The sequence below is a fragment of the Apteryx mantelli genome, chromosome 2, assembly GCF_036417845.1.
Source record: "Apteryx mantelli isolate bAptMan1 chromosome 2, bAptMan1.hap1, whole genome shotgun sequence".
Lineage (NCBI taxonomy): Eukaryota > Metazoa > Chordata > Aves > Apterygiformes > Apterygidae > Apteryx > Apteryx mantelli.
The window spans coordinates 20,807,813-20,833,194 of NC_089979.1; the positions used below are offsets into that span (position 1 = coordinate 20,807,813).

Consider the following 25,382-nt stretch of genomic DNA (forward strand, 5'->3'; position numbering starts at 1 on the left):
TCAAGAGAGGTGAGTTGAAGAGCCTCAGAACATGCCATTAGCTGTTAAACCTCTGCGAGGAGCTGCAAAGGTGGTCAGGAGAAGCAATAGGACTGGCCATGAAATCTGACAGATATCATGGGTTCTCCAGAAAAGACTTGTGCACTGCTAATTGATTTGTACCAAATTTTAGAAAACAAGCAAACACAGCTTTAGCCTTGGCTTTTCTGAGTGACTTCCAGCTGGAATTGTAAGGAAAGGCTAAACCTGTGGATAGCATAACCTTTCTTGACTAATTTATTTGGGGCTGAATGCAGAGGAATGAGCTTCTTGTTCCTCTCACCATCCAAATAAAGACCATGCACCACACAAAGAGACATAAGCAGTTGGAAGTAAAGAAGATTATGTCTGTGATGTCTCCCAGTCTGTATGGTATGGAAGACGCACACATATGTGAGATCTGTACACCTCAGGACACAATCTGCTGTTTTAAAGTCTAGGTTTATGTTTGATTCTGATTCACTGTGGACTCAGATTCATCACTAGAGTCCACAGGGCCACTGCAGAGCTCCGCTTACTACTGTAATTGGCAGCAGAATTGGGAGAAAGGCTGTAGCTAGCACTGCACTAATTTTTGCATGGTGCTTTTTGATCCATGCATGCACCTTCCGGGAACTTACTGGCATCTAAAACTGGACAGTCAAAAGTGATATGAATCTATGTTAGCAATTGCCAAGTGGAAGATGACAATGCTGTATGCAAATAAAATACAGATATTTATCATCTGTAGCCCACATACTCTGAGAAGCTTCCACTGCACAGCTTCATCTGGTATCCAGGGAAGTAATAATCCCCAAAACATTTCCTGTACCTGGGCTGTGTACCTTTTAAATCATTATAAAAGGCTCTAAGTGGATAAATGGATGCCTAAGGGTGTTACCACAATTGAATTTCACTCACAGAAGTTGTACTTGGGTTCTGTCCAGGATGGAGAGCTGTGGTATTCAAGGTAAGTTAGTGAGGTTTGCACCTCATTTGTGCTCTGAGACTACTGAAAATAAGTCTCATTACAGTTTCTTGCTAGATTTTTCTTCAGGTTGTTTACTTTATAGGACATGGGATATTTTACTTTTGCTCCTTCAGGCTCACTAATTCATTCTTATTGAAAGAAATGTGCCTTTTTTTCTAGCTATTAAGACATAACGAGGTTTCTAGACATCAGGTATCTAAAAGTTGATTGTGAATTGTCCGTCTCAACCTAAAACACTCAAGTATACACTCTCACTACTACAACTCAAATGGCTTTTGCCATTTTTACCTTTCCATTCAGTGAGAACTGAGTCATAACTAAACTTCCATAAATCTGAGACGACAGGCATTTTTATTCTTCTTTAAATGCCACTGAAAAAGATTCCACATTTGAAGAGTGCTTTCAAAGGAGAACAAGCTCTTTCTTAGAAGTATTCCAACCCTCTTACATGAAAACCTGTTAAGACACAGACACTCATTTTCTGGTTGAGCTCATGTATGAGTCATGCAAGAATCCAAATCCTTTGCCTTTTTACCATTTAAACAGTTTAGAAAACCTTTGAAGAACTGAACAAATTTCACTCAAAGCTTTTTCTCTTGTTTACCAAGAAACCCTACTTTTGCTTTTTCCTGCCTCATGCCTGTATTCATTATTTGATTGATATTGTTTTTTGCTGTTAGCATTTTAGGAAGATGCTGCTGTTTTCTTCATCTAGGCACATAAATTATATATATATTTTTAACATGGTTATATATAAATGTGCCATTAGAATGATGTTTAAGGATGAACAGTTTAAGGATCCACAGACGTTAGATTTCTCCCTTGCATCTACAATTAAAATGTACCAATTTTGTATGCCATCTCACCTTTTCTTCCTCAGTTTGTCATAAATAATGATTGAGATTATTGTACGGTTTTATTTTTTTTTAGGGAGAAATGACAGCACAGGAAGACTGCATTTCCAAAATGCAGTCTTAAAAAAAAAAGGGGTGGGGGGGAGTTGCTGATTTGAGTGTTCAATAAGCTGAGTGGCTCAATGCTTTATTTCTATTCAGGCATGTTTGAGGCAGATCTGGATTAAGCTCTCCATGTATTAAATAGCTTTACTATTTGACTTATGTATCTTGATGTATTTCTTTCTTCTCTAACAAGAAATCCTAATTTTTAATCAGCTGAGACTTTCAAGGTTTGTATTAGAAAATTGATTTCCTTCCCATAAAGGCACATTATTTAGAGGGCTTTGTATTGAACTAAAGTTTCTGCACTATTGCCTGTGATAGGGGTTTTTACCATGGCAACATCCCCATAGAAAGCAGTTGTGCCAAAACCATTACCTGTCAATAAAATAGAGAATTACATGAACTTCGTGTCTGCAACCTTTGTCACAAAAATGATGTTTCACAACATTAATATCTGATATATTCTCAGAAATTTAGTAGCATGGCATTCTGCTTTCACCTTTCCACATTTTATATGTGACTGGTTAGCTACTTCATTCTTTTTCTTGTTGATGGCCTTGCTAATTTGAGGGAAAAGGTGTAGTTGCTAGCAAAAAGATGAAATGCTGAAAGGTTAAGGCAATAAAGCACATTACTGTATTTCATGGTAGAGAAAATTACTTACCTGTAATTGTTGTTCAGTGGAGAAGTGAAACATTTGAACATCCATTTCTAAATGTTTTTCCTAGACAGTGACCTGGTGTCTCAGTGCCAGATAAAACAAAACACTGGGCAGATTTTCTAACAGCTTTTGTCTCTCTATTTAACACAAATGGCTTTTTAAAGTCTAGTCTGTGAAGGGAGACTTGGGGTTTTGAGGGAACAGTTAGAAATAAGTCAGTGATTAAAGCTGAGAGGAATGTATGATTAGCATGCAGCTTTGTCATTTATTCATTCATCTTTATAACATCTAGGGCTCAGTTTTGCCTTGCAATATGCCAGTAAGCACCTAGCACTGTAGTGCAAAGCCATGGTCCTCATTGCAGGAGGTGGAAGTGTGACTGCTTGTCCCACCACTGCTTTATCCCATTCAGCCCTACATTCACTAGGGGACAAGGGCAGTCAAGTGGCCAAGGGCTGTCTACTAAAAGGATGATGAAAGCAGCCAACAGATTCCTTTTTTCCTTCTGAGATTTTGATAAGTTTTAATCTTCTCCCAAAGCCCCAAGAGCCTGGCAGAACTCTCTTTTTTTGGAAAAGTGGTCTGTCTTAGGTGATTCCTGCCCCAGCCATCTGAGCAGCAGTCTGGGCCAGGGGGACCGCACCTCAGCTCTCCACTCGCAAGATCAGCAATGTTCTCCAGGTGGCCCGGAGGTCAGCACTCACTGCTTAATGTCTCCTCAGAGTGCCCCAACTTATTCTTGAGTCCCTACTGCCATCCAAGAATAGGCAATTTAGAAATCAGGTGAGGTATGAAGTCCTTGATAACCTTTTAAGCCTTACACCTTCGTCTGCTGCATGTGCAGCTGAAAGGCATGTAGCTTAGTGCTGGGCATACAAAATACTAAGTAATTCAAGAGGTAGATTTCATTCTTGGATGAACAGTTGGTGTCATATTTAATGCAAAATCATCTGTGTAGTGCAAACACTGGGAGAGGAATGAGAGCAAGTTCTGAGCAGTTTGTGTCTTTGGATAAATTACACAGCCTGACATGTCAGCTGGCAGGACTAATCTACCAATGGGATTTTTACCACAGTGTAGGAAAGGATACACAGCATTTATTTTATCCTGCAGTTTCTTATGACCCTTTTTCCTTTAGCAATCTGTGAACTACCAAAGCCTCACTCTGAGAGTAAAATTATTGCATATCATCTTTCTTGACTCACTGGACTCGTTTTTTCGAATTGGATTAGGAACACCTACTGTTTGCTTTTGAAGTAGGATATACTCAAACTATGCTAGTGCTGACTGTAAGCCTTGCTTGTGTGCAGTCTTTTGATCTCTGTCCTGTACGAACCAATGTAGCCTGTGGCCTATAGTGACTTACTATAGCAAAAGATAAAGCAAGTTTTGGGTGCATATCCTACAGGTGTACAAGCTCATGGTGTTCCTAGGGTTCAGCATTTGAGATGACAAAAGAGTTTGTCTGACAGGTAGGAACCATTCCTGTGAAAATGGAGATATTTTCAATCATCTCTTGCACTAAACACTATAAGATGCTATATTCAATTGCTGTATTTTAGTCAAGAATTCTTCAGAATATAAATGTTAATACATTTTGCTGCTGGCTAACTGCCTCTATCAGTTGGGCTGGCAAGGTTTTTCCAGGGTGGTGGGCACAGTCTCTCAAGGCAGGCAGGAAGCTGCACTATGAGAGACAAATAGCTGTTGTGAGGACCAGATTTGTCAACAACATAAATCGCTGGCAGAGTCACTATTGAGAGCTGCATTTGAAAAATCTAAAATCTAAAACTATAGAGGGCCTAAAATTAAAAAGAAATCTTTTTTAGGTTAATTTCATGCAAGTCACACAAAATAATTACAAAGAGTCACATGTTATCCTTCCATATGGCTAAAACCAAAACAGTTGTTTGTATTGTTTATCTTAAAATCGTCCAGCAGAAGCAGCCTGGCATGATGTCCAAAACCAATATCCCATGGAAAGTTTCAAAGAAATACAATGTGTATATGGTTTTTATACTCTAGATATTCATTTTCTAATCATTTTTTAATCACAGTGGTTAACACAGGAGAGTGTAATTATTATTGGCTGCACAAATTGCTTTTAACAAAATTATATCCTAACTTATTATCATATTACCATAGTTACATTATTATTACAGAATAACCTTGTACTTAATTACTCACCAAAAGCAATTATGGCAAATAATTTGAACATTCTAATTTAGTGAAAATATCTTATTTTCTTTTATGAACAACAAAATGTCATTCTAGCTAGGTAATAGGATAAATCGCATTTATCACTGTACACTTAATATAGTTCAAACAAATTCCTTAGGCCAAAACGTTCTCTCCCTGTGTTCCTGCAAAGTTAGCAGACCAAAATAAGGTTAACATCAAGAACAAAATCTGATTGTATTGACTTGCTGTTAATCTACATGTTATATTATGCTGTCATGCTGTAATGATGGTTACAGAAATGTACGGTGCATTAGAGTACAAAATGTATCTCTGGCTTTGTTTGTTTTTCTTGTAGATGGGTTGCAGGTCTTCTCTGCACTTCTGGACATGTACAAAGCTTGAAGGTGTTTAACAGCTGGACTTTTTATTTGGGACTTATCTCTAATTGTTGTATACTGGTATTTAATGTGTGAAAAGAATCCCAGTTTTAGCTCTGTTTTGGTAAAGGTCATTTCAAGAGAATTGATAAATTTTGCCAATAGAAAAAGCCAGTAACTTATTTTATGCTACATTACATTATTTCAGTTTATGCAATTGTTAAGACCTCTCCTAAGAATAGAACAGGAAATGGTCAGGCAGCTGTAGTACTGGGATTAGATCAATATACAATTGCTATGAATATGCAGAAAGAAGTTGTGCCAAAAATTCTAAATGTTGAATAGGAAATAGATAAGGAAACCCCATCTTAATTGTGGGATTAAGGGCAAAGTTTAGAAAAAGCTAGGAAATCAGTTACCAGAATAACTATATACAAAGAAGGGCTTATAGAGCAAGGGCAGATTCCATATGCAAGTTCACAGACTGTACACTCACCTATGTTCATACTGGCCACATTGCATAGCTTTGCAACGCTTAGTCCAGGGAGCAAGAAGGCCTGAATTTAAGGCAGCAATTGTGACAATCCCAGTAAAGCCACAGAGATTTAGGAGAGAAAATGCCTTCTGATGTGCAATGGAGAGAAAAAAAAGACACTTAAACAGAGCCTAGCTCTGAAGTGGAGAAGTTTCTGATGTATAAATGCCACTGCTGGAGTGTGCGATAAAAGTACAGAAATGTGTTTGTTGCAGCTCATTTTATGCGAGCTGCAAACTCTGAACCAGAAGCAGATAGAATCCTTTATCAGAGTGCTATCAAATGCATTTTAAGGCTGTGATCCTATGGATCTGAATCCCTTCTAAGCAGGCAGCAAATAATTGTGCATGCGCAGCTTGTTGGAGAGGTACCAGAAATACCAGATTTACTGCATGTGAGCAAATTGTATTTGCATCTCTTGCATGGTTTGTCTGATGTGGTCAGGACATATCAGACATGTTGCATGTGCTCAGATAGAATTCAGGTGTGCAATTAATTGTTATTTTAACCTGTGCTGCCAGAAATCTGTAAATCTGAAGTGGGAGCTCAGCAGATCTCTCACCAAAATTGGTAAGATTGGCAGCTCTGCATGAAGAGGGAAGGATCCATTTGCTTTTTAGTTTTCAGAAGGCGAAAAAAAGCAACATATCTAATCTGCAATAATTGCTGTCAAGTATTTAGACTGTCTTTCATTGCAGCTGTCTAACTGACAGGCAGTCTGAATATAGAATGATTGACATTCTTTAAGGTAAACATGCAGACATTATGCAAAAGGAAGCGCTGCCTAGAAATGGTGATATAATATCCGACACTGATGATAAGTGCTCTGTGTTATCACCTACAGCCCTACAAGTAATTTGATTGAAAACAAGGAATTCTGTCCATAAGAACACGTAAGACACTCCTGTGAGCAACGACGACTTTCTCCTCTGGAAGATAATTTCCTAGACTTTTGTTTTTTTGACAAATTTAATTTGGGCAAAGAGATGGAATAAATGAAGAAAACGGACAGGGTGATCTAGTCAGACAGAAAGAGAAAAGGGTTAAGCAGTTTTGAAATATTTTTCATCCAGCTTTTAATCATGGACAATAATTTTTAAAATGATTACACGGTTTGTCACAGAAGTTATGTTTTTGCTGCTTTATTTTTGCCTTTAGCTTTCATTATATCACGCTAGTCAAAATAAGATGTCCTTCCCTCCGCTTTAATTCAGCATACCATTAAGTATACATACGTCTATGATTTGATTTATTCTTACCATCTTGAAAATGTTTTTGTTGAAAAGAATGCTCCAGAAAAATATGTCTGGGAAATGTTGGCCAAGTTCTGTGCCTAGTTTAACTCTGAAGGATGCATCATTCTTACCCAGGTTGCAAAGTCCATTTTGATGCTTAAGCATGTTTTCTGTTTTATACCAGCTAAAGCAAACAGTCAAAAAAAAAAAAAAAATCTGCCTCTGCTGCTAAGTAGCCTAGTGAGCAGATATGATGCTGTTTCATTCCCCCAAGAGACCTGTAAGGACCATGCTGCTGTTTCCAGAAACATCTCTGAAGTGATCAGATCTACTGATCAGATCTACTGATCATAGTACTGAGAGCCCTTCAGAATAACTGAGAGTTATTAGATTTCATACCAAGCTGCAGTTCTGTTCTTGAAGGCATGGACTTGTATCTCTTAAGTGCATTTAGCTGTTTACAGCACACTTTGTTGGAACATCACATACACAAGGAAGGTCCTGAGTTTAAATTAGTTCTGTACATTACAGGAAGAGAAAATATTTGATTGCTAAGAAGTCTTTTAAAGAAGTCTTTTAACCCTAACATGGTTATCTAACAGCTACACATAAGGCATTTCTAATCATACCTATCATAGCATCCTATTTATGCTTATACTGCTGTGCATTTCATCAGATTGTTCACTAGTTTCTCCTCAAAGTTGCTCAGTTTTCTTTCCAGTGTTTTCAGCTGCTTAGAAGCTATTAGTGTATATGAGCAGACTAAATTAATTATTTCCATGTAATTTTCTTTGCCATTGTTGATACTGAATTTTATCACTGTGCTGGTCCAGTGTATTCATTCTTTGCAATCTTACAGCCTAGAGCATTCAGAAACAAAAATAACTCCTCACGAACCTTTTTTCCAGCTTCCTTTATTCACTTCATCTTTCAAGCCATTGTTTAAATACATTTAACAGTCCTGATCCCTCAAATCACTATACTATTAAATTATTTTCATTCTGAGAATTACTCATTAGAAACCACAGGGGACTCTTCTTGAAGCAAGATACTCCTCACCGTAAGAAAAAAAAAAACAACAGCATTTTGTTCTTATTTATTCCCATTTATTTTATTTCTAGTCTTTAATTTTATTCATTATAGCAGTGTGCAGTATTAATCAGTCTGTGATTTTCAGACTCTCATATCTTGTAAAGAGCTTCTATTCAAAGCTTGAAAAATGTCTGAATAAATTGTAACTACCTGGTTTACCTTAGACCTTTTATTCTTAAATCTTTATTTACCTACACAGACAATCTGCTAAAGCCAGAACTGAGATCTGTAATTTTCTTCATGTGGGCTATACATTCACACAGTAGTATTATCTTACTTAGTGGCAATAAAATATGTTTTTTAAACATGAATAATTGCCTGGTTACTAGCCAGGAAAGTCCTTTGTATATCTAAGCAAGCCCTGCGCATATGGGAATCTGAACAATAGCTGAATACTGATTATGGTTATTCCTGAATTTTCCCACAATTTTGATACCTGAAAATAAAAGCATAATTCTCCTAGACTCATTGAAGTTATAATAAGATTAGCACAATTTTTAAAACACTCAGTTTCCTTCCTTCACATCATTTAAACACATTGTTCTGAGTAAATATTATCTGATTAATATAGTAGTTCTATTTTAAAATTTACGTTTTATATTTTGTGTATATCTCAAATATCAAATGCCACTTCCTCAGTGCCTTAAATTATATTAAATAAATTTTGCATTAAAGCATATGAGCATTGGTAAGGAAATACATTATTTGTAGTCTGTACGTTACACAGAGCCACCTCTGCTGCCTAATGGAAGTCAAAGTGGGATTTATATAAATTCTTACCCTGACTGTCCTAGCTGTGTACAGTTCAAAACAAGCTGTATTTTCCTATATGTTATTATTAACTCTTTTACTGATTAATGAACAAACAATATACTTTAGCTCATCAGTGAACATATTTTTTATGATGCACATGATTTGTTCTTCAAAAAGTGAGCAAATATCTTCCTTCACTAGGAGTGCAAAGAGTGCTACAAAGCCATATTTGTTCATTTTACCTGAGGAGTCCAGAGGATCCAAAACTGATTTTTGGTCACCAGCAAAGTCCTTTAAACATGGCCTGGCTTGGTTCAGGCTGTTGGGTGCTAGGCTGTCACTCCCCTCATGGTTAACCATATCATTTACATGTAGTCAGGGCACTGATAGTAACATCACCCTTCCTGACATCTGTATAAAATCTTTGTACAAACACAGGTTCCTTAAGGCCTCAGTGTCTTTAAAGACAGCAAGTTTTGGCCTTTGGAATGCATTTCATCTTGGCATCTTCCTATCCTGCTCTGCATCATTTTGGTTAAAGAGTTTAAACCACTCTTATGGACTGTGCCATGCTATGGGCTGCACCATGCTTATTCTGTTCAGATTCTCTTTCTAAAGAATCTAACTCATTCCTCTTCTTCCCAGACTCTCTCACCTGTCTTTTCCTGGGAATATCCTCATTCAGAGAATAAGTATTTGATCAACACAGCCTTATTTGCTGATTTGTTCTGCTTCCTGAAACTATTTTCTTAAAAGGCCCATGTTATGGAGCTGAGGATACTTAATTCTAGGCCTCCTAAGTATTTTTGGAGATACACCATTCTTTCATAAGCAATGGGCTATTATTGTGAATGCACGATAAATTGCTGAAGAGACCATGCTGTGGTTCTTTCTGTTTCATGGAGATCAGTTTATTACACTTGTGGCAGCTAGTGTAGTACAGCTGAAATTACAAAGTGGTTTCATTTAACACTCTTCCAAATTTTCATTTTCCTGATTTTGTAAAGTGTACAAAATTGAAGCCCTTTCAGGCTAAAGTTTTCTGTGCTTGGTGCCTACTCAAATAACAATTATTTTGGAAAGCTTGAAAGTTCCTTAAGTCACTTTGAAGTAGTGAGAAAGGTGACAAATGTGCAAGAGTGCCACTTCAAAACAATTTTTATTACTTTTTTCTATATAGATAATTGTACTCTGACTCAAGAATGGCTGAATTTTACAACATACTAACGTAGGAGAAAAAGGATAACTTTTTTAAGCAAAGATGTTTGACATTATCTGGGGTGATTATTAGCAAATAAAGTCCTTGTCTCCTCTTGTGACATTACAGTACAATCTTTCCCTCACCAGATACCTCATAGGAAAAGACTGCTGATGGGACAGTGGCATAAAGCCTCAGGAGGGAACTAGGCAGTCTGCTATCCAAATAAATTCACAATCTCTTCATGCACAAGCACACAGGGAGAATTAAGCAAGGGAGCAGAAGCTAAAGATGACAGCAATCTGAGCGAAGGTCTTCCAGAAATAAGAGAAGGATGGATTTGTACTCCTTAAAACTAGTTTTGTGCCCAGCTGCCTGCTGTGACAGATACTTCTAAGCCTCTTTTTTGATGTTTGGTATCTGTAACGTTAGTCCTTACCCACAGGAGCTGAGGGGGAATGAGAAAGGTCTGCCACAGTCTGGTGTCCACGATACTTCCTGGGATGTGGGAGGCTAAAGGTAAACTCCCTGCAATAAGTTCAGCAAAGCAGGGATCTGAACTGCAATCTCCCATCTCACAGATGAATCCCCTAGTTACTGGGCTGCTGGGTGTAAGTCAATTGATATGGTCAGCTGCTCCCAATATCTTTTAAAGGAAATTTGATCTGGTCAGGGTGATCTGAGAACATGGCTGAAGTGGGCAGCATGGATGAGGTGCATGTGGCCTGCAGTGCTCAGCAGTGCTAGGATTTGTGTAATTGTGTACACCCATGAAAGGCAATTTAGATACCAAAGGGATTTCTGTATTTCTGAAGTTAGGCACAGCTAGATTAGTTTTCTGAGGTTTTCACTGGTGCCAAAACAGATGGTTAAATGCTTTAAGCCTCCATAAATGTAGTCCAAGTCTTCATAGACTATCCAGATTGACTTTCAGAAAAGAACAGAATTGTTTGGGTTCTTTTTAAGTGTTGGTTCATGCACCAAAGCCAATAAGTTAGTAAGCTATCTGTTATTCACCTAGTTGATGTTTACATATGCAATTAATTACAGATGCAGTTGAATATGCATCCTTGCTTCAGTAATTGTGTGCATGTATTAAGAGTTATGTTGAATCCAGATGGAGGCTACAAAAACAAATGTGAAGGATGAATGAAAGAAACCATACTGACAGATGACCTGAAAGACTGGAAGCTTTAAAGCAGTATTCCTTTCTGTATATTTGGCAGATCATAACTGATCTATAAGTAGTTAGAAAGTAACTGATACAACTACTTACTGATACTTAAAATAATATATATATATATACACAGTATTATATATATATATTTTTTTTTTCCTTGCAAACTAGAAAGCAAGCAAATGGAGATAAATAGAAGTAATAGATTAACTGTCAAAGTCTTCCTTAATTTCTATTGGGTTGTAAATGAAAACGACCACTGTAGTAATAATACAGAAAATCATCTTTCATTCAGTTTATTTATTCACTTATTTCTTTCAATTTTAATAAATAAATATTGACAAGAACAGGTGCTGGAGGAATGATTATCCAGTTGCTATGAAGAAAGATGGGCAAGTGGCTGAGAAAAGGAAATGGAATAGAAAGAAGATTAATGCTTGATATTATCAGTTTTGACTTATGTGGAAAAATGTATTTTTTGACTGACCACTTTTTTCTCAATCCCTTGAGGGCTTTCTTAATATTGGTTTGACTATATCAGAAATTGAGACAGAAATCCAATATATTTGCCACAGAGGAAGGAAGTAAAAGGTTTTCAAATTTGTCTTTGTAACTTTCCAGCATGACTAATAGTTTCAGATAGAGAAAGAGAGATACTTTAACTTGCAAAGGGTTGGTACAGATGCAAATTTAGTTTCACAATCACTTTTTAATAGGCAAATTATGATGAATAGAAATTACTTTTATATTCTAGATTAAATAGCACTGTAAGACCAATAATATTTTTAGATATGCTTTTCAGCTACAATTTCCCTTTAGGTTACCAGATAATGTCTTTTTTTTTTTTCTTTTTTTTTTTTTAAGCAGAAAAGAGCAAAGAGCCATTAGAAAGTAAAAGAAGTAGAGAGAGGAGGGAAATTTTTATTTAATGGGCAATGGAGACATTGGTCAATAAGCACTAGCACAGGTAAAACTACACACTTTATTTTCGATTTCCCTAATAAAGGGGTAGTAAATAGATGTTATTGCAATAGTCCACTAATTTGTTGAATAGCTAGGAGTTAAATAATAATGAAGATAAATGTGTTCCCTTTTCTATAAAGGGTCTTGATACTCTCTCTCATGGTAGAGATTTAAACGTTCACTCTGAATTCTATAACCTTTTCTCAAGCAAATAGCTGAGCTCCTGCTCAATAACATAAAAAAAAAAAAAAGAGCTTTTCAGTTTAAAATTTTTAAATTATTTTACTTCCTGGGACATTAAATATTTGTGTCTTAAAAGCAGTAAATTTTATTTGGCTCATTTCTTAAAGTGGAACACTGTTCTGTGGAGAATCTGGAAACTGCCAAAGGTAGGGCTGTATGATATAGGTTTCACAATGCTGTTATCACTGTGGACTTGTTTTAGTTGAATGCTTTGCAAAGCCAATAATGAACGAGGTTACTGTGAATGCAGGAATGACCTATGATTTATACATTAGATTTGATGGAACAAATTTGAGATGGTTTAATTACTGTGCTAAATAATAAACTGTAATTTTTGGGTAACTTAGTGCAGTTAAACAGCAAGTTCTGCAAAATGCATGAATAACAGGACATATATTTGTGATGTAAGGTTATATGATGGCATATGTGTTATACTGAATGGCCATAAATCTGCAAGGTAAAGCTCACTTAAATAGGAGCTGTATTGCAACTCTATGAACTAGTACAAAGTATCGTGTCATTAGCTGGAAAACTGTATTGTACTCTCAATAGCTAGAGCAAAGCTTGTGAAAGCAGTGTAGGCCAATTTTGAAGTAACGATTCTTTGAAGCTGAGTTTGACTCTAGGAGAATAAATGAAGTTATTAGCCATCACTGTGATTAATAGTGACAAATTAAAATATATCTGAACTTCCCAAATGGTTTATATAATCATATGTATTAATATATTATTTTGCAGACCTATTCTAAGAACTGCAAGAGAACATAAAATAGTGTATAGAATGATGAAACTTATTCCTGACATAAATGTTCAGCTTTCTGATGCAGAACTGAAAGAGCTCAGCACGAGTACCATCAAGGAATACTGGGAAAAAGGAAGCACAGGTAGCAGTATATCTATCACAGTGACTTTATCATCTGGTTATAAAAAAAAAAAAAGGTTTATTTTTTCAGGTGCTGAAACAGATATGTTCTCTTTTTAATATGATGTTGTCTGTTAGAGTTATATTCCTGCAAATATATATATATATATATATATATATATTCTTGTCTCTCCAAAACCAGAATTGAAGATGCTGTCACAAGCAGATTTCATATTCTTTGAGAGCAAAAAAATGGATCATCTTATATAAGAATTCTGGAATGGAATACCTTTACAGGGTATTTTGGGCATAGAGTTTAAATTCTAATTCTGTTAGATGGACTAAAAGAATTTTACAAGAGTCCTTATTGTCCTTAATCAAGAAATATCCTCTTCCAGACCTTGCTAGTTCTGAAGATCACTCAAAAACTAACCACAGAAAATGTTGCTCAGGATTCAAAACTGTGACAAGTGAAGTTGGGTGACTCACTGTCTGAGCCCCAGCTTGATAGATTGCTATTCCTGTTCTGCGTTATGACACTGTCTCTACTCTTTCAATTATGCTGTAATATGAATTGTCAGTTTTTTTCCCCTAGAAGCTTCCTACTAGTTCCTACGAGGAGAAATTTTGAAGAGCTTTCTTAATTTACTTCATGAGATATTCGTGCATTATTAATTCCCTGCAGATTAGATATTGCTAGGTGTTTTGTTTTGTTTTTCCTATATATAATTTACTTTCTCTTAAAATCATCAGAAAGTTTCCTATAAATTAGACTAACTCTTTGCTACAGCTACAATACCAAGAAAGGCTGTTTTGCGTTGTACATCATCAGGGTGCCACCATTTTGATGATGTATAAAATTAAGTGTCACTATCTTTATGAAGGATAACACTAGGCAACATGCTCAAAGTGATAAATAACACAAAGAGCCATTGCTCTGATGATGTATTCTAGTAAGGGGATAGTACTGATGTAAAATACATAATGAGAGCAAGTTGTTTGGAGTTATCTATCATCAGAGCAAAAATCCTTAATGTTATATACTGTCTTGGCAGCATTGGTCTGACAATACATAATACAAAATGGAGTCTCTTTACATATGTGTCATGGATATCATTTATTGCATAAAATAAGGAAGAGATGAGAAAAGATAATCTCTGTTTTGTTTTTGTTCTGTTTTTGGAATCAAGTCTCTTTTGAGAGGATAGAGCTGCAAAAGTTAGAGACCATTGGTTATTAAATCTATTGTCTGTGTCTCCAAAATTAGGCAGTGGAATATGCAAATAAATCACGTCTATAGATAAAACAATGCTTCTAACACTAACACTGCTTGTCTAATTAAAGACTCTATGTCAATATCTCATTGTAATAACATGTAGTATCTGGCAAGGTTTTTGTTGTCATCTATGTTTGTATTGGTCAGTGACTTGAATTGTAGACTAAAGTCCTGTGGTAGTAGGGCTGTACACCTAGTGATGGCATGATGGACTTACAACTCCAGCCATGACACCCTGTTGGATTTTAAAGATCTATTTAGTCTTTACATGGAATAGTCTGATGAATGCTTGAATTAATGTGTTTAAAGTTAATATGCAAATCAAAGTGTGAAACTCAGGATGGAGGTGCTTACATTACAGCATTGCTATGTAATTAACAGGCAGACTGAACGAAGATGTGAGCAGGCAGGAACTACATTTGCATAATGATATGGTGATAATGAAAAGGACAGATGTAAAGTCATAGCTCATGACTCACATGATAGTCATGAAAATTGGCTTCTTGATGCAGTATTCAAATTTGAGAAAATCAGGGACTTAGTTGTGAATTGCCCTATAAATCTTGGTCACTAGGACATCCATGTTATGTTAGATGGGGTGCTTTATTGATTTTTTAATAGCTAATGCGGAACCATTATATGGTGTAAAATGGTGGCAAAAACTGCTGATCATGAAGCAGTTTGTCAGAAAAAAGCTAATTTTAATGATTCACTGTCACATTATGCCTTACAGACAAAGCTGTTTTACACCAATATACAATCATTTCCTGTTCTTTGAACCAGACTAGGCACTATTTTCAGTCTAATCTGATGCTATGATCTAAAAATAAATGGTAAATTGATTTTATACTAAGTAAAACAGGCTTGACAAAAAGAATAAATGCCAGGCATGTTTTTAATCTCCAAAGATTATCTTTTAGAGTTCAAGTTCAAGAAAGTAACGCATTATTTCTCTTATACACTCCAACATATCCTGTAACAAGGGTTTCCACACTCATTTGCTTCCAGGTAATACCTTTGAGAGAAATACATCTAAAACATTTTCAATTTAGGGGATTATTTCTGTAAGCATTAAATCAAAGACAGGTCTTCCTTTGACTTCAGTAGGTGCTAGATGAAGTCCCAAAGGACTTATGCAAATACAGAGCTGTAAAAATACCAAGAAAGTTCTGTGATGAAGCAGTCACCAATTTATGGCTGATGAGGCTGACCATGGGAATAACAATAGTTTTGGACCATAGATTCATAGTTTCCGTCTCTTATTGTGAAGTATTCTATTTTCTGTTACTATTGATATAAAATCTAGAATACTTCACAAAAATCTGGTAATTTCAGTGTCATAAAAGCTGAGAAAACAGTGGAAATTTTGGAGAAAAGGAATGATCCAGAGGCTGATGGGGTTGGCTTGTGAAGAAAGAATAAGTTTTTTTCTGAGAAAAGTTCAATGAATGATGTGGGCTACAAACATTTTGAAGAACTAAAATGGTAAGAAGACAAGGAAGTGCAGCATGTGGGATGTCAACTGGGGCAATGAGTGGAACTGAGCTAAAAAGGTTTGTGGGACTGATAGCCAGGTGCTGAGAGGCTACTGGTGCTAACCCGGGCTATAGAGATGCCTGTGATTTGTACAGCCAGAGAAGCATGGTTGATTTAAGAAAAACAAATAGTGTAGGCTGATTTACATTCACAATTTCTCTTTTTTATCACCACAGCCACTATTTTCAATGCTGTTTAGTAGACTTTTTTTGTCAGAAAACTGAGGCATATGACATAAGGCATCATTTTCCATCAGAGAGTGCTTCCTTTTTCTTCTTGATGCTGCATCTCTCATGTTCTAGGTCTTGAAGCTTGATGCGGTGAAACAAAGCAGAGGTAGAAATAGCCTCCAGAGCACATTAATGCATTAAAGAAAGTAGAAATGGGGATGAATACCTTATTTATATTGCCAGACATAATGGTTAACATGTCAGGCCATGAAATTAAAAAGTGCTTTCTTATGCTGGGGCAAGTTGAGGCTCTGGAAACCACCAATAGTTAGAAGAGACAACTAGGGATGTTATAAAATTTATTTGCTGTACCAGCTTGTAAAGACACAGACATATTGCAAAGATTTTGGAAAGCTGTACTTCTGCTTGAGTCATCCGAAATGAATTGAAGCAGAAGTTTTCATCTCTCTCTGACACGAAATGACACAACTGAAAGAATTCTGAAATCCTAGAATACTTTCTACTTGGTCTGTGCTTCATAACATCTGCAAGCATTTACATTTATGTCTCCAGTTTGGATTGTATATGTTCAAGTTTGGCTTGTATATGTCCAGTTTGGCATGCATATATGCAAGTAACCCAAGAATGGGTACTTTACTTTAGCTTTGTGTTGTGACCCAGATGAAATCTTTTAGTTGAACCTGTGTCAAATTGGTTAAAAATAGTTGTCTAAAGTGTTGTAATTTTGTACTGCACCCAAAATGTACTTTATAGGTGCATTTCATACAATTTACAATCTAAAATAAATTACCCCAAAAAGGTTTGCCTTCGAAAAAATAAAAAGACCATACTGATCACATTAAATGTTTAGCTTGTAATCTCATTTTCTTTACTTGCACTTTTGCCAATAGTAGGCATTTAAACCTTAAAAAAAAATCACATTTATTTAGTTATAAAATATTTCAACTGCTACACTGCAACATTATTAATCTGTGCTAAATGATTTAAGAAAGTCAAATTATTTTTTACTTTATTTAGATTAATGGCATTCTTACTTGATAGAAAATCCCCTTTGACCCAGGACACCATGTCTTCTTGTCAGTAAAAGACAGACTAGTAAGTCTTACACAAATATAGGATTTGGGGTCCTTTTCTTGTGCAGTATTTATGAACCTCAATTAAAAATATAAAAACCAAAATTTGTTAGGTCTTCTGCAAAGGTTATTTATGCCATAGGTTGTTCTTCTAAGTTTTTCTTTTTCTTTGTACATCTTTTCTTATGAACTTCTTAAAATACATTACCTATTGTAAATAAAAACAAATAAAACAACATGAAGACAGACAACTGTACCTATAGCTTGGAAATTAATCTCTTTTTTTATTCTAGTAGTTGGAAATCAAGGTTTTTATGCAATATTGAAAGGCTCTGCTAGACCTCAAAAAAGACTTTACAAAAGAATGTTGGGAGAAAACTTTGATTCCTGGGCGATGGAGACATCTCCTCAACCTGCTCAGGGATCTGCAAGTGATTTATCTGATTAGGAACTGGTAAGCACTGGGAGGGGTGTGTTGTATAGCAAAAACTACTGAAGGTCAACTACTACTCCTGTTAATATCCTGCTTCCAATACAAGGGCACAGAAATACATGTTAGTTATTAAATGTTGGTTAAAAAATGAATGTTGCAGCTAGATGAAATATATACACGCACGCACACACACACACGTTTATATATATATATATATATATATATAAAATGAAGTGGTCCACTTAGATATTGAACACCTTGGTCTAAAATATAACATGCCATGCAGTTACATAAATATAAATATATAATATTATTGTTATAATAATTACTCAGAAATAATGCCATGTTATATACACTCTATCCAATGGTCTGCAACATCAGAATCTTATTCCTCGCTTACTTCATCTAGGCTGCTTTATATGGGTAAGGTGGAGATCTGTGAATATTTCTGGTTAGTCCTTCAATGGAAAAATTCAGTAAAGCTTTATAAAACAAAGAGCTTTTAAATGTATATTTTGTTCAGTCACATTTAAAGAATTTTCCCCATTTGGAAATTTGGACATAATACTGGTGACTTCCTTTTTTTGAAAATCTTTCCTTTTTAGAGTTTTTGAAATCTCTGGATATAAAATTTCAATATAAAGGCTTTACATTATCCTTGAAAATTAGCCCTACAATTTATAGCTGCTGTTTCTTGTCAATTGCTCCTTATGAAGTCTTTGTATTAACCTGTTTTAGACAGAGGAATTTCAGGCAGCTTATTTAATTAGAATTTATTTTGATAATTAATTTAATATACTTTATATTTTCTCAGTTTAATTAAAAAAATCTAGTATCTTACAAGACATCTAAAGTTTCAAGATTAAATGATCATTTTTTATTTCTTCCTAAACAGAAAAAAGGTGCAGTTTTTATATCCTATAACACTATGCCATTTATTTGTGCACTTAGTGATTATAATGGGTTATATAAAGCATGTGCCTACATGTTTAAGCTTAACCTCTGTTTCTCATTTAATGAAGAAGCCAACTAGATTGGAGCTTCTTTTGAGAAATAATAGGCTTCCTACTTAGCTACTGGTTAAAGGCTTGTATGTACAAATATGGATGATTAACTGAGCACACAGAAGTTACTGGGTGGGTAATACAAAAATGATTTGCGAAAATTGGAATTGGCTGTCCTTGTTGCTGTTGTATATGAATCTGAATATATCAGTGAGAGTCCGAATAGCTTTCACTGATGTTTGGAGGTTTGGGAAGCTGTTTGATTTTGTGTGGATGGCCTTATCGCTTACAGTAAGCTTTCATCAACCTGCTGGAATTGATGCTGTTAAGCCTTCCTTCAAAAAGTGTTAAGCATTATTGTTACTCACATATCTTGTCTCATCAAAACAAACAATAAATGAATTCTAAATGCCTTCAGGACCGAGAGTTAATGCCTCACAAAAGGGGCACTGAGAATTCATGATGCCATCATGCTAAAATAAAACTGCTGACCTTGAGGAGAATGGCAAGGAGACAGGATTAATTTTCTCTTATTTTGTCCCAGTCCATTCTAAATTAGATCCTCTTTGCAGATTGCAGGCAGTACACCAATTGTTTTTCTTTAAATCCCTTTTTATTATGTTTGATGATAGTCCTGATCTGACCTTTTTTTTTGTCACTGTGTGTGAAGTGTTGTGCCATTCACCCAATCCAGCAAATATAAATTGTACTTCACTTATTTAGATGACGATGATTGCTGATTTTCTGAGCCCATTTATTTTAAGACCAACCCTTAGGTTTACCACCATTTATTTTAAAGAAACTTTGTTTGACTGCTGTCAAGTGGCATCAGAAACTCCCCAAATAAAATCCTAAACAAAACAAAACAGAAAAGAGATGGATGATGGAGTATACTAACTTCCTGCTGGCAATAATGGATGTGGGGTTATAGGACTGGAAAGGAACTTTTGGGCTGTCTGTTTCAGTTTTTGGTTGTCTGGTTCAATCTGTTTTTTCTGTTCCATCACTGCAAATAATCCTTTTGCAATTCAAGTAGATACTACCTTAGAAATACAAGTTTTATGTTCGCTGGAAAGTTGTTCTTTAAAGAGTTATAAGAATTAGAAACTTTTAATTTTCTGTCTAATTTTACTAATGGCCAATTTGTACAAATTGATTTCTGACGTGTGTTTTATCTAAGATACTGCTTTTTAAATCTTTTATTCTTACCCAGATGTATATATAAACAATAGCTATATCCCTCTTACCATTTCTTTCCTAAACTAGACTAATCAAATACAGCTTTTCTAGTGTTCTGTCTTAAAGGAGAGCACCCATAGTCCTGCCCCTCCCTTTGGCTGGCTCCTCCTTGAACTGCTGGGCGAGCACAGCAGCCATGCATTCTAGATGAGGTCTCATTAAGGCCTGCTATAATGGCACTAGTATTTCCATGTCTTCACCAGAAATCTCTCTCCTGATGCATGTAGAAACAAATTGCCATTTTCAGAGCTAAATTACTTTAGCAGTTCATAATTCTCCTATGATCAGCTGGAATTACAGTCCTTCCTTTGGGCACTAATTATGTATAAAAGTTTTTTTTTTTATGATTGATACTCAAACATGATTAAATTTTATTTAATCTCCATCACTCTGTCCCTCAAACATACCATGGTAATTCTTCCATAATATCTTCCTGTTTTCTGATGATGTCTCTCAGTGTTGTCTTATGAGCAAATTTCATCAGCATGCTCACAGCAGCTGGTCTAAAGTTATTAATGGAAGTATTATACCAATACTGGGCCCATGATAAATCTTTGGAGAGTTTTTCTGTTAACATCTTTCAAGTCTGATACCTGTCTTTCTGGCACTCCTCACTCTGTTTATCTGCCTTTCAGCTTCTCTACTAATCCAGCCTTTTCCCACCTGATGGTTTCCTAAATGTCGCGCTCTCAAGTTCGCTGTTGTGGTTCAGACGGACGCGCTCTGCCATAGCCACCCAGGCTGCACTGTTTGTTGACCTTCTGTTTTGGCACAAAGATGTCTACCTTTCAGTGTCCTGCCACCCAGAAATAACTTATCAACAGGGGAGAAATATTTTGCACCCTGCCTTTTAGTATGGGAATTTGACTTCTGAGTAAAGGAACTTCTGCTGTCAGAAATTTACACACATGAGAAGAGTGACTATTTGTTCTCAAATACCTAGATTATCAATGAGTACAGGAAAGTCAAATTTATGGCTTAGAAAGCAAACCTGTTTCATGCAGAAAGCCATTACATAAGGCCTCCAGTAAATAAAGCTATTGCTTTTCATAGCTGCTTTGCTGATCTTATTTTTCAGAATTGGTTTCTTCGCACATGCAAGGAACTGAATCTAGAATTTGATTTCCTTGCCATTGATTTAGATCTGAAAGCTACCTTTTTTTGTTTTTTTAAGAGGGCTATTATACATTTATGAATAGTGTGAAGACACTCATTTTCTTCTGATCTACATTAAATGCTTGTCTATGGATTTTAAGGTATTAATTGAGGTTTCCCTGTCTCCCTGCTGAATTGTGATTACTGTACACTAGGTGTGTACCTGCCTCTGATTTGAATTATTTCGTCAGATGGGAATTTTGTAGTGAAACTGGAAAGAGAAGCCAGAAATCACTGCCTTTCTTTTCTGTACTTTAACTATAACCAGATATTCTTCTGTGCAGATTTATATTTACAATTTGTGTAATTTTTTTTATATTTACAAAATATTTCTTTGTAAATTTCTGAGGGTTGTCCTATCCGTGACAGGAGCAAAATCTGTGAGTTAGACTGAAAATGATGCAAAAGCTGTGATAATGGACAAACAAAAAATGGCTCAAAAGCTAAATTAGGCCACAAATGTTTCTTATATTTTCTGTTAGCATAGTACTTGGGAGTCTCCAAACCATACTGATGCCCCAATATGCTCGGAAGCTAAACAAACACATAATGCTCTGAATGTCTAAGAAAAGTTGAGTGGAAGTTCTGGAAATAGTGGTAACTGACTCTGCACTGCATTTTGTAATGTATTGAGAAACAAATAGTGGCTATTTATAATCTGAAGGCTGTACAGCTTTACTATCTAGTTTTATAGATGTTGATATTGACCACAGATTTGCAAAAACTAATTCCTGAAAAGATTCAGTAGGAAAAAATGCTTTTCTGAAAACTTCACAATCTCTTTTTTTGTCCTTCTCTTTAAGCTAAAACAGAAGTGTTTGGGGGTTTTTTTTGTTTGTTTGTTTAAATTCTAAGGCTGGTAGTATCTTGTGTGCTGTGTTTTGGCCTGAAGCAAATTCTTCTGTCCATGCTGTGACCTCCTGAAAATGGATATTTTTAAAAGAAATACTGACAGATACTTAAACGACTACTTTCTACAGAAATACACTTGAAAGAAGGCAACACTGACACAGAAAACAACTTATTTTCTTTGTAATTCTCTGTATTGCCTATGCCATTATCTAAGACATTTTGTGTTTGAATAAGACCTAGCTCCTTCCCACTCTCTACATCCTGCAGAGAAATGGGAGTTCGGTGTTGTAATCTGTTAGAAAAAATGCACGTGAATTCATAAATTGAATATTATTACTTTCTGCAGGTTTAGAAATTGATCTGATCAGCTGGTGAATGCCTTAACTCCCGTTGTCTTCAGCAGGGGCTGTATTTCTGCTTCTCCAGTAGTTTATGACTCAGTTCTTCAGTGTGCTGGGCTTTTCATAAAGAGAGGACCTGAGCTAGAGAAGGACAATTTATGCTTAAACAAAATAACATTGAAAATGAGAATGTGTCCAAGAAAAAGAAAAAAAAAACAAAGAGCAAATACAATATAACTAGATGAACTAGAATAGAAATGAATATATAACACAGTGTTGAAGGCACTCTGATTAGATAAAAACTGATGAATTGTGAGGCCAAATCATTTAATTTGCTTCTGTTTTTAGAAATACATTCCAAACAAATACAGTGATTAGCCATGAGGTCCTCTTTATACAGAGAAATCATAAATAAACAAGACATTTACATTTTACTTTTGTATCTACAGAAAATTCCCTGATGCTGAAATCCTGATTGTAGTAAGGATTCCTTAAACTTATGTGGCTTATCATTTGTATGATAAATTTAAAAAATAATATGAAATTTAAAAATAATATAAATATTCTCCTGTGTTCACATGTATTATTCTTCTAACAATGAGGAAGAATCATTCCTCTGATGTTTAAATATTCCGTCTTTCAGAGACTTTAAATCTTATTTTGGGATTAAAAGAATTAACTACCCACAACTAATATTTGGGCTTTCTGGCTGGAAAATGATGTTGCTATTGAAACTATTTCCAACCATGATTATTTTTAAAATCAGAATACTCAATGAAGAAAATTTCATACTTTTGAAATAACATGGATTGAGTTTACTAATTAACTGCTAATTTTTCTAACTTCTAATACTATGAAGTGCAAATAGACCCTTGGCCTTTTTCATAATTTTCATAATTTTAGACAATAATGCCACATAAATTGAACAGCATGTGAGTCTGTTAAACTTTGTATCTCTTTGGATCTCTTCAATGTGAGCAAGTTGCATGCTTCAAGCAAAATTATTGAGAAATCCAACCATGAATTTCTTCTTTCTGATGTCTGCACACTCAGCACTGGCAGCACACATATGCATCATGGATAAACCTGTAATTTCACCACCACATTATAAGCTTATCTACTTGAATGAAACTGAAGTGAATGAAGGGTGATTGAGGATGTAATTTTAATACATCAGCCAAGATAAATACTAAACTGAAACTGCATCTGCGTTATGGCACTGGGCTGAATGCCATAATACGATTTTTGCACCTGCTGAGCAGTTGGGAAACTATTTCCCTACTACGGGGTGAAATGCATTCGGGCTTAAAGGCATTCCAGAGAAGCAGGGGGCCGTCAGGACTCCAGTGGGCCCCACGTGGGTGCTGCTGTGGCTGCTCAGAGCAGGGCGAGATGCAGAAGGTCTCGGGACTTGGCTGGCCGGGCGGTCGGATGCGGCACCCGCTCTCGTCTCAAGGAGGCAAAAGCACCTCTGGAGGAACAAAACCAGCTCCACACCTATGGCTCAGAGGAGCCAGCTTGACTTCTCCTGGAACCACTGTGATCCCTCTCCATACGGCCCAATCTGCACATTCTCTTCTAGATGATTTTGATGGGGAAGTGTGTGTAAACATGGCTTATATTTAGAAAGGAAGGCGGCATTATTTCTAGTATATGGAGAGAGTCAATTTTAGTTCTTCTCAGTGTTGGAGGATGTAGGATACAAAATCATTATTACATTAAAGAGCTCTGCAATTTTCTACTTGTGGCATTTTGTGATTTATTATGCACATTAATTAAACAGTGGGTCAAGCTCACCAGCTACATGGTGCCTAAATGTGTGTTGTGTAAGATAAAGCTACATTAGGAAGAAAGGAACAGAAAAGAATTTTGGGGAAGTACTGTAAATCTGTTAGCCACAGGCAATTCAACAATTAAATTTCACAATAAATTCATTAACTTTAGGAGAGCAGATCTTAAAGCATTGCACATATGAGTGGTTCTGCCATTGGATAAACTCTAATAACTTACAGTTTATCACTGTATTCTGAAGCTATATGAGACATACACATTTACCAATACCTCAGTTTGAAGATATCATACCTTTTGTCATCTCTTTATTCAAAAGAAAAGTGGTAGTGGCAGCTTTTTCTGTCCCTTTTAAATCTGCCAGAAGATAGAGAAATGATACATTCGTTCTTATTCAGTAAGAACAATTTTTACTCTTTCTCCTGATGTCTTGGAGGGTACCAAAGTTAGAATTTCTATTAGTGTACATGCATGGAAGGAAGGAGTTGCACAATGCCAAGATCCTGCTCTTTTATTCCCTCTCTGGGGGAAGGGTAGCCCTACTCTTCCTCCAAAGCAGTTGAATAGGAGCACATTTGTGGAAGTGAAAAGTCTAAGAAGTCTGGGGTTGATGGATAAACTACTAACCAGGTATATTTTCTCTGCCCTTTGTGTAGAAGGAAAGAGTAGGAGTGCAAGAGTAGCTATGCCAGTAGGTCTGGAATAGCTGTAGACCAGCCTGTGAGGGTGACCTTTCCAGGCATATTTACTGTGTCTGGTTTCTGTATTCCTGCAAGGTGGAAGAGACAGAACAGCCATCTGGATCCATTTGTTCTAGGACTCCACTCCTAACTATAAAGAGTGACCATGTGTTGCCAGATATTCTGAAAATCCTTGCAAATTTTCTCCATTGTAGGGTAAATATACCCATGGAATTGAACATATATATTTTTAAGGGAGACTGAAAGTGTTAGTGTACTTTGAATCTGTTTATTGCCTTCTATTGTAAAAGACAAAAATGTCTTTTTATTGGCATATATTAAATCTGTTTACTGATGTTTCTTTACTAAAACAATAAAGGGAGAATTTCAGTTGTGCATGTTAATCAATTTGAATTTATTACTATTACTACAGTGGAGAATCAAAACAGCAGCCAAAACATATGATCACCAAGTATTTTCCAAAGATTTTTCCAAACATCATGTTTCCATCCCATCCCATAAAATAAGAATCTTTGATTTTAGTGTCCATTAGGAATTTCTTTTTGGTG

At 35.8% G+C, this 25,382-nt stretch overlaps 1 protein-coding gene across 1 annotated transcript in view; it reads left to right on the forward strand.

The window, feature by feature from the left end:
- The first annotated feature begins 902 nt into the window (after positions 1 to 902).
- The window catches only part of CNBD1 (cyclic nucleotide binding domain containing 1), a 62,138-nt gene continuing 37,658 nt past the window's right edge, over positions 903 to 25,382 (forward strand). The window contains exons 1-3 of the mRNA XM_067290012.1: positions 903 to 988; positions 13,122 to 13,267; positions 17,615 to 17,752. Of these exons, the coding sequence (XP_067146113.1) occupies positions 903 to 988; positions 13,122 to 13,267; positions 17,615 to 17,752 (370 nt within the window). The remainder of the gene's footprint in view (positions 989 to 13,121; positions 13,268 to 17,614; positions 17,753 to 25,382) is intronic.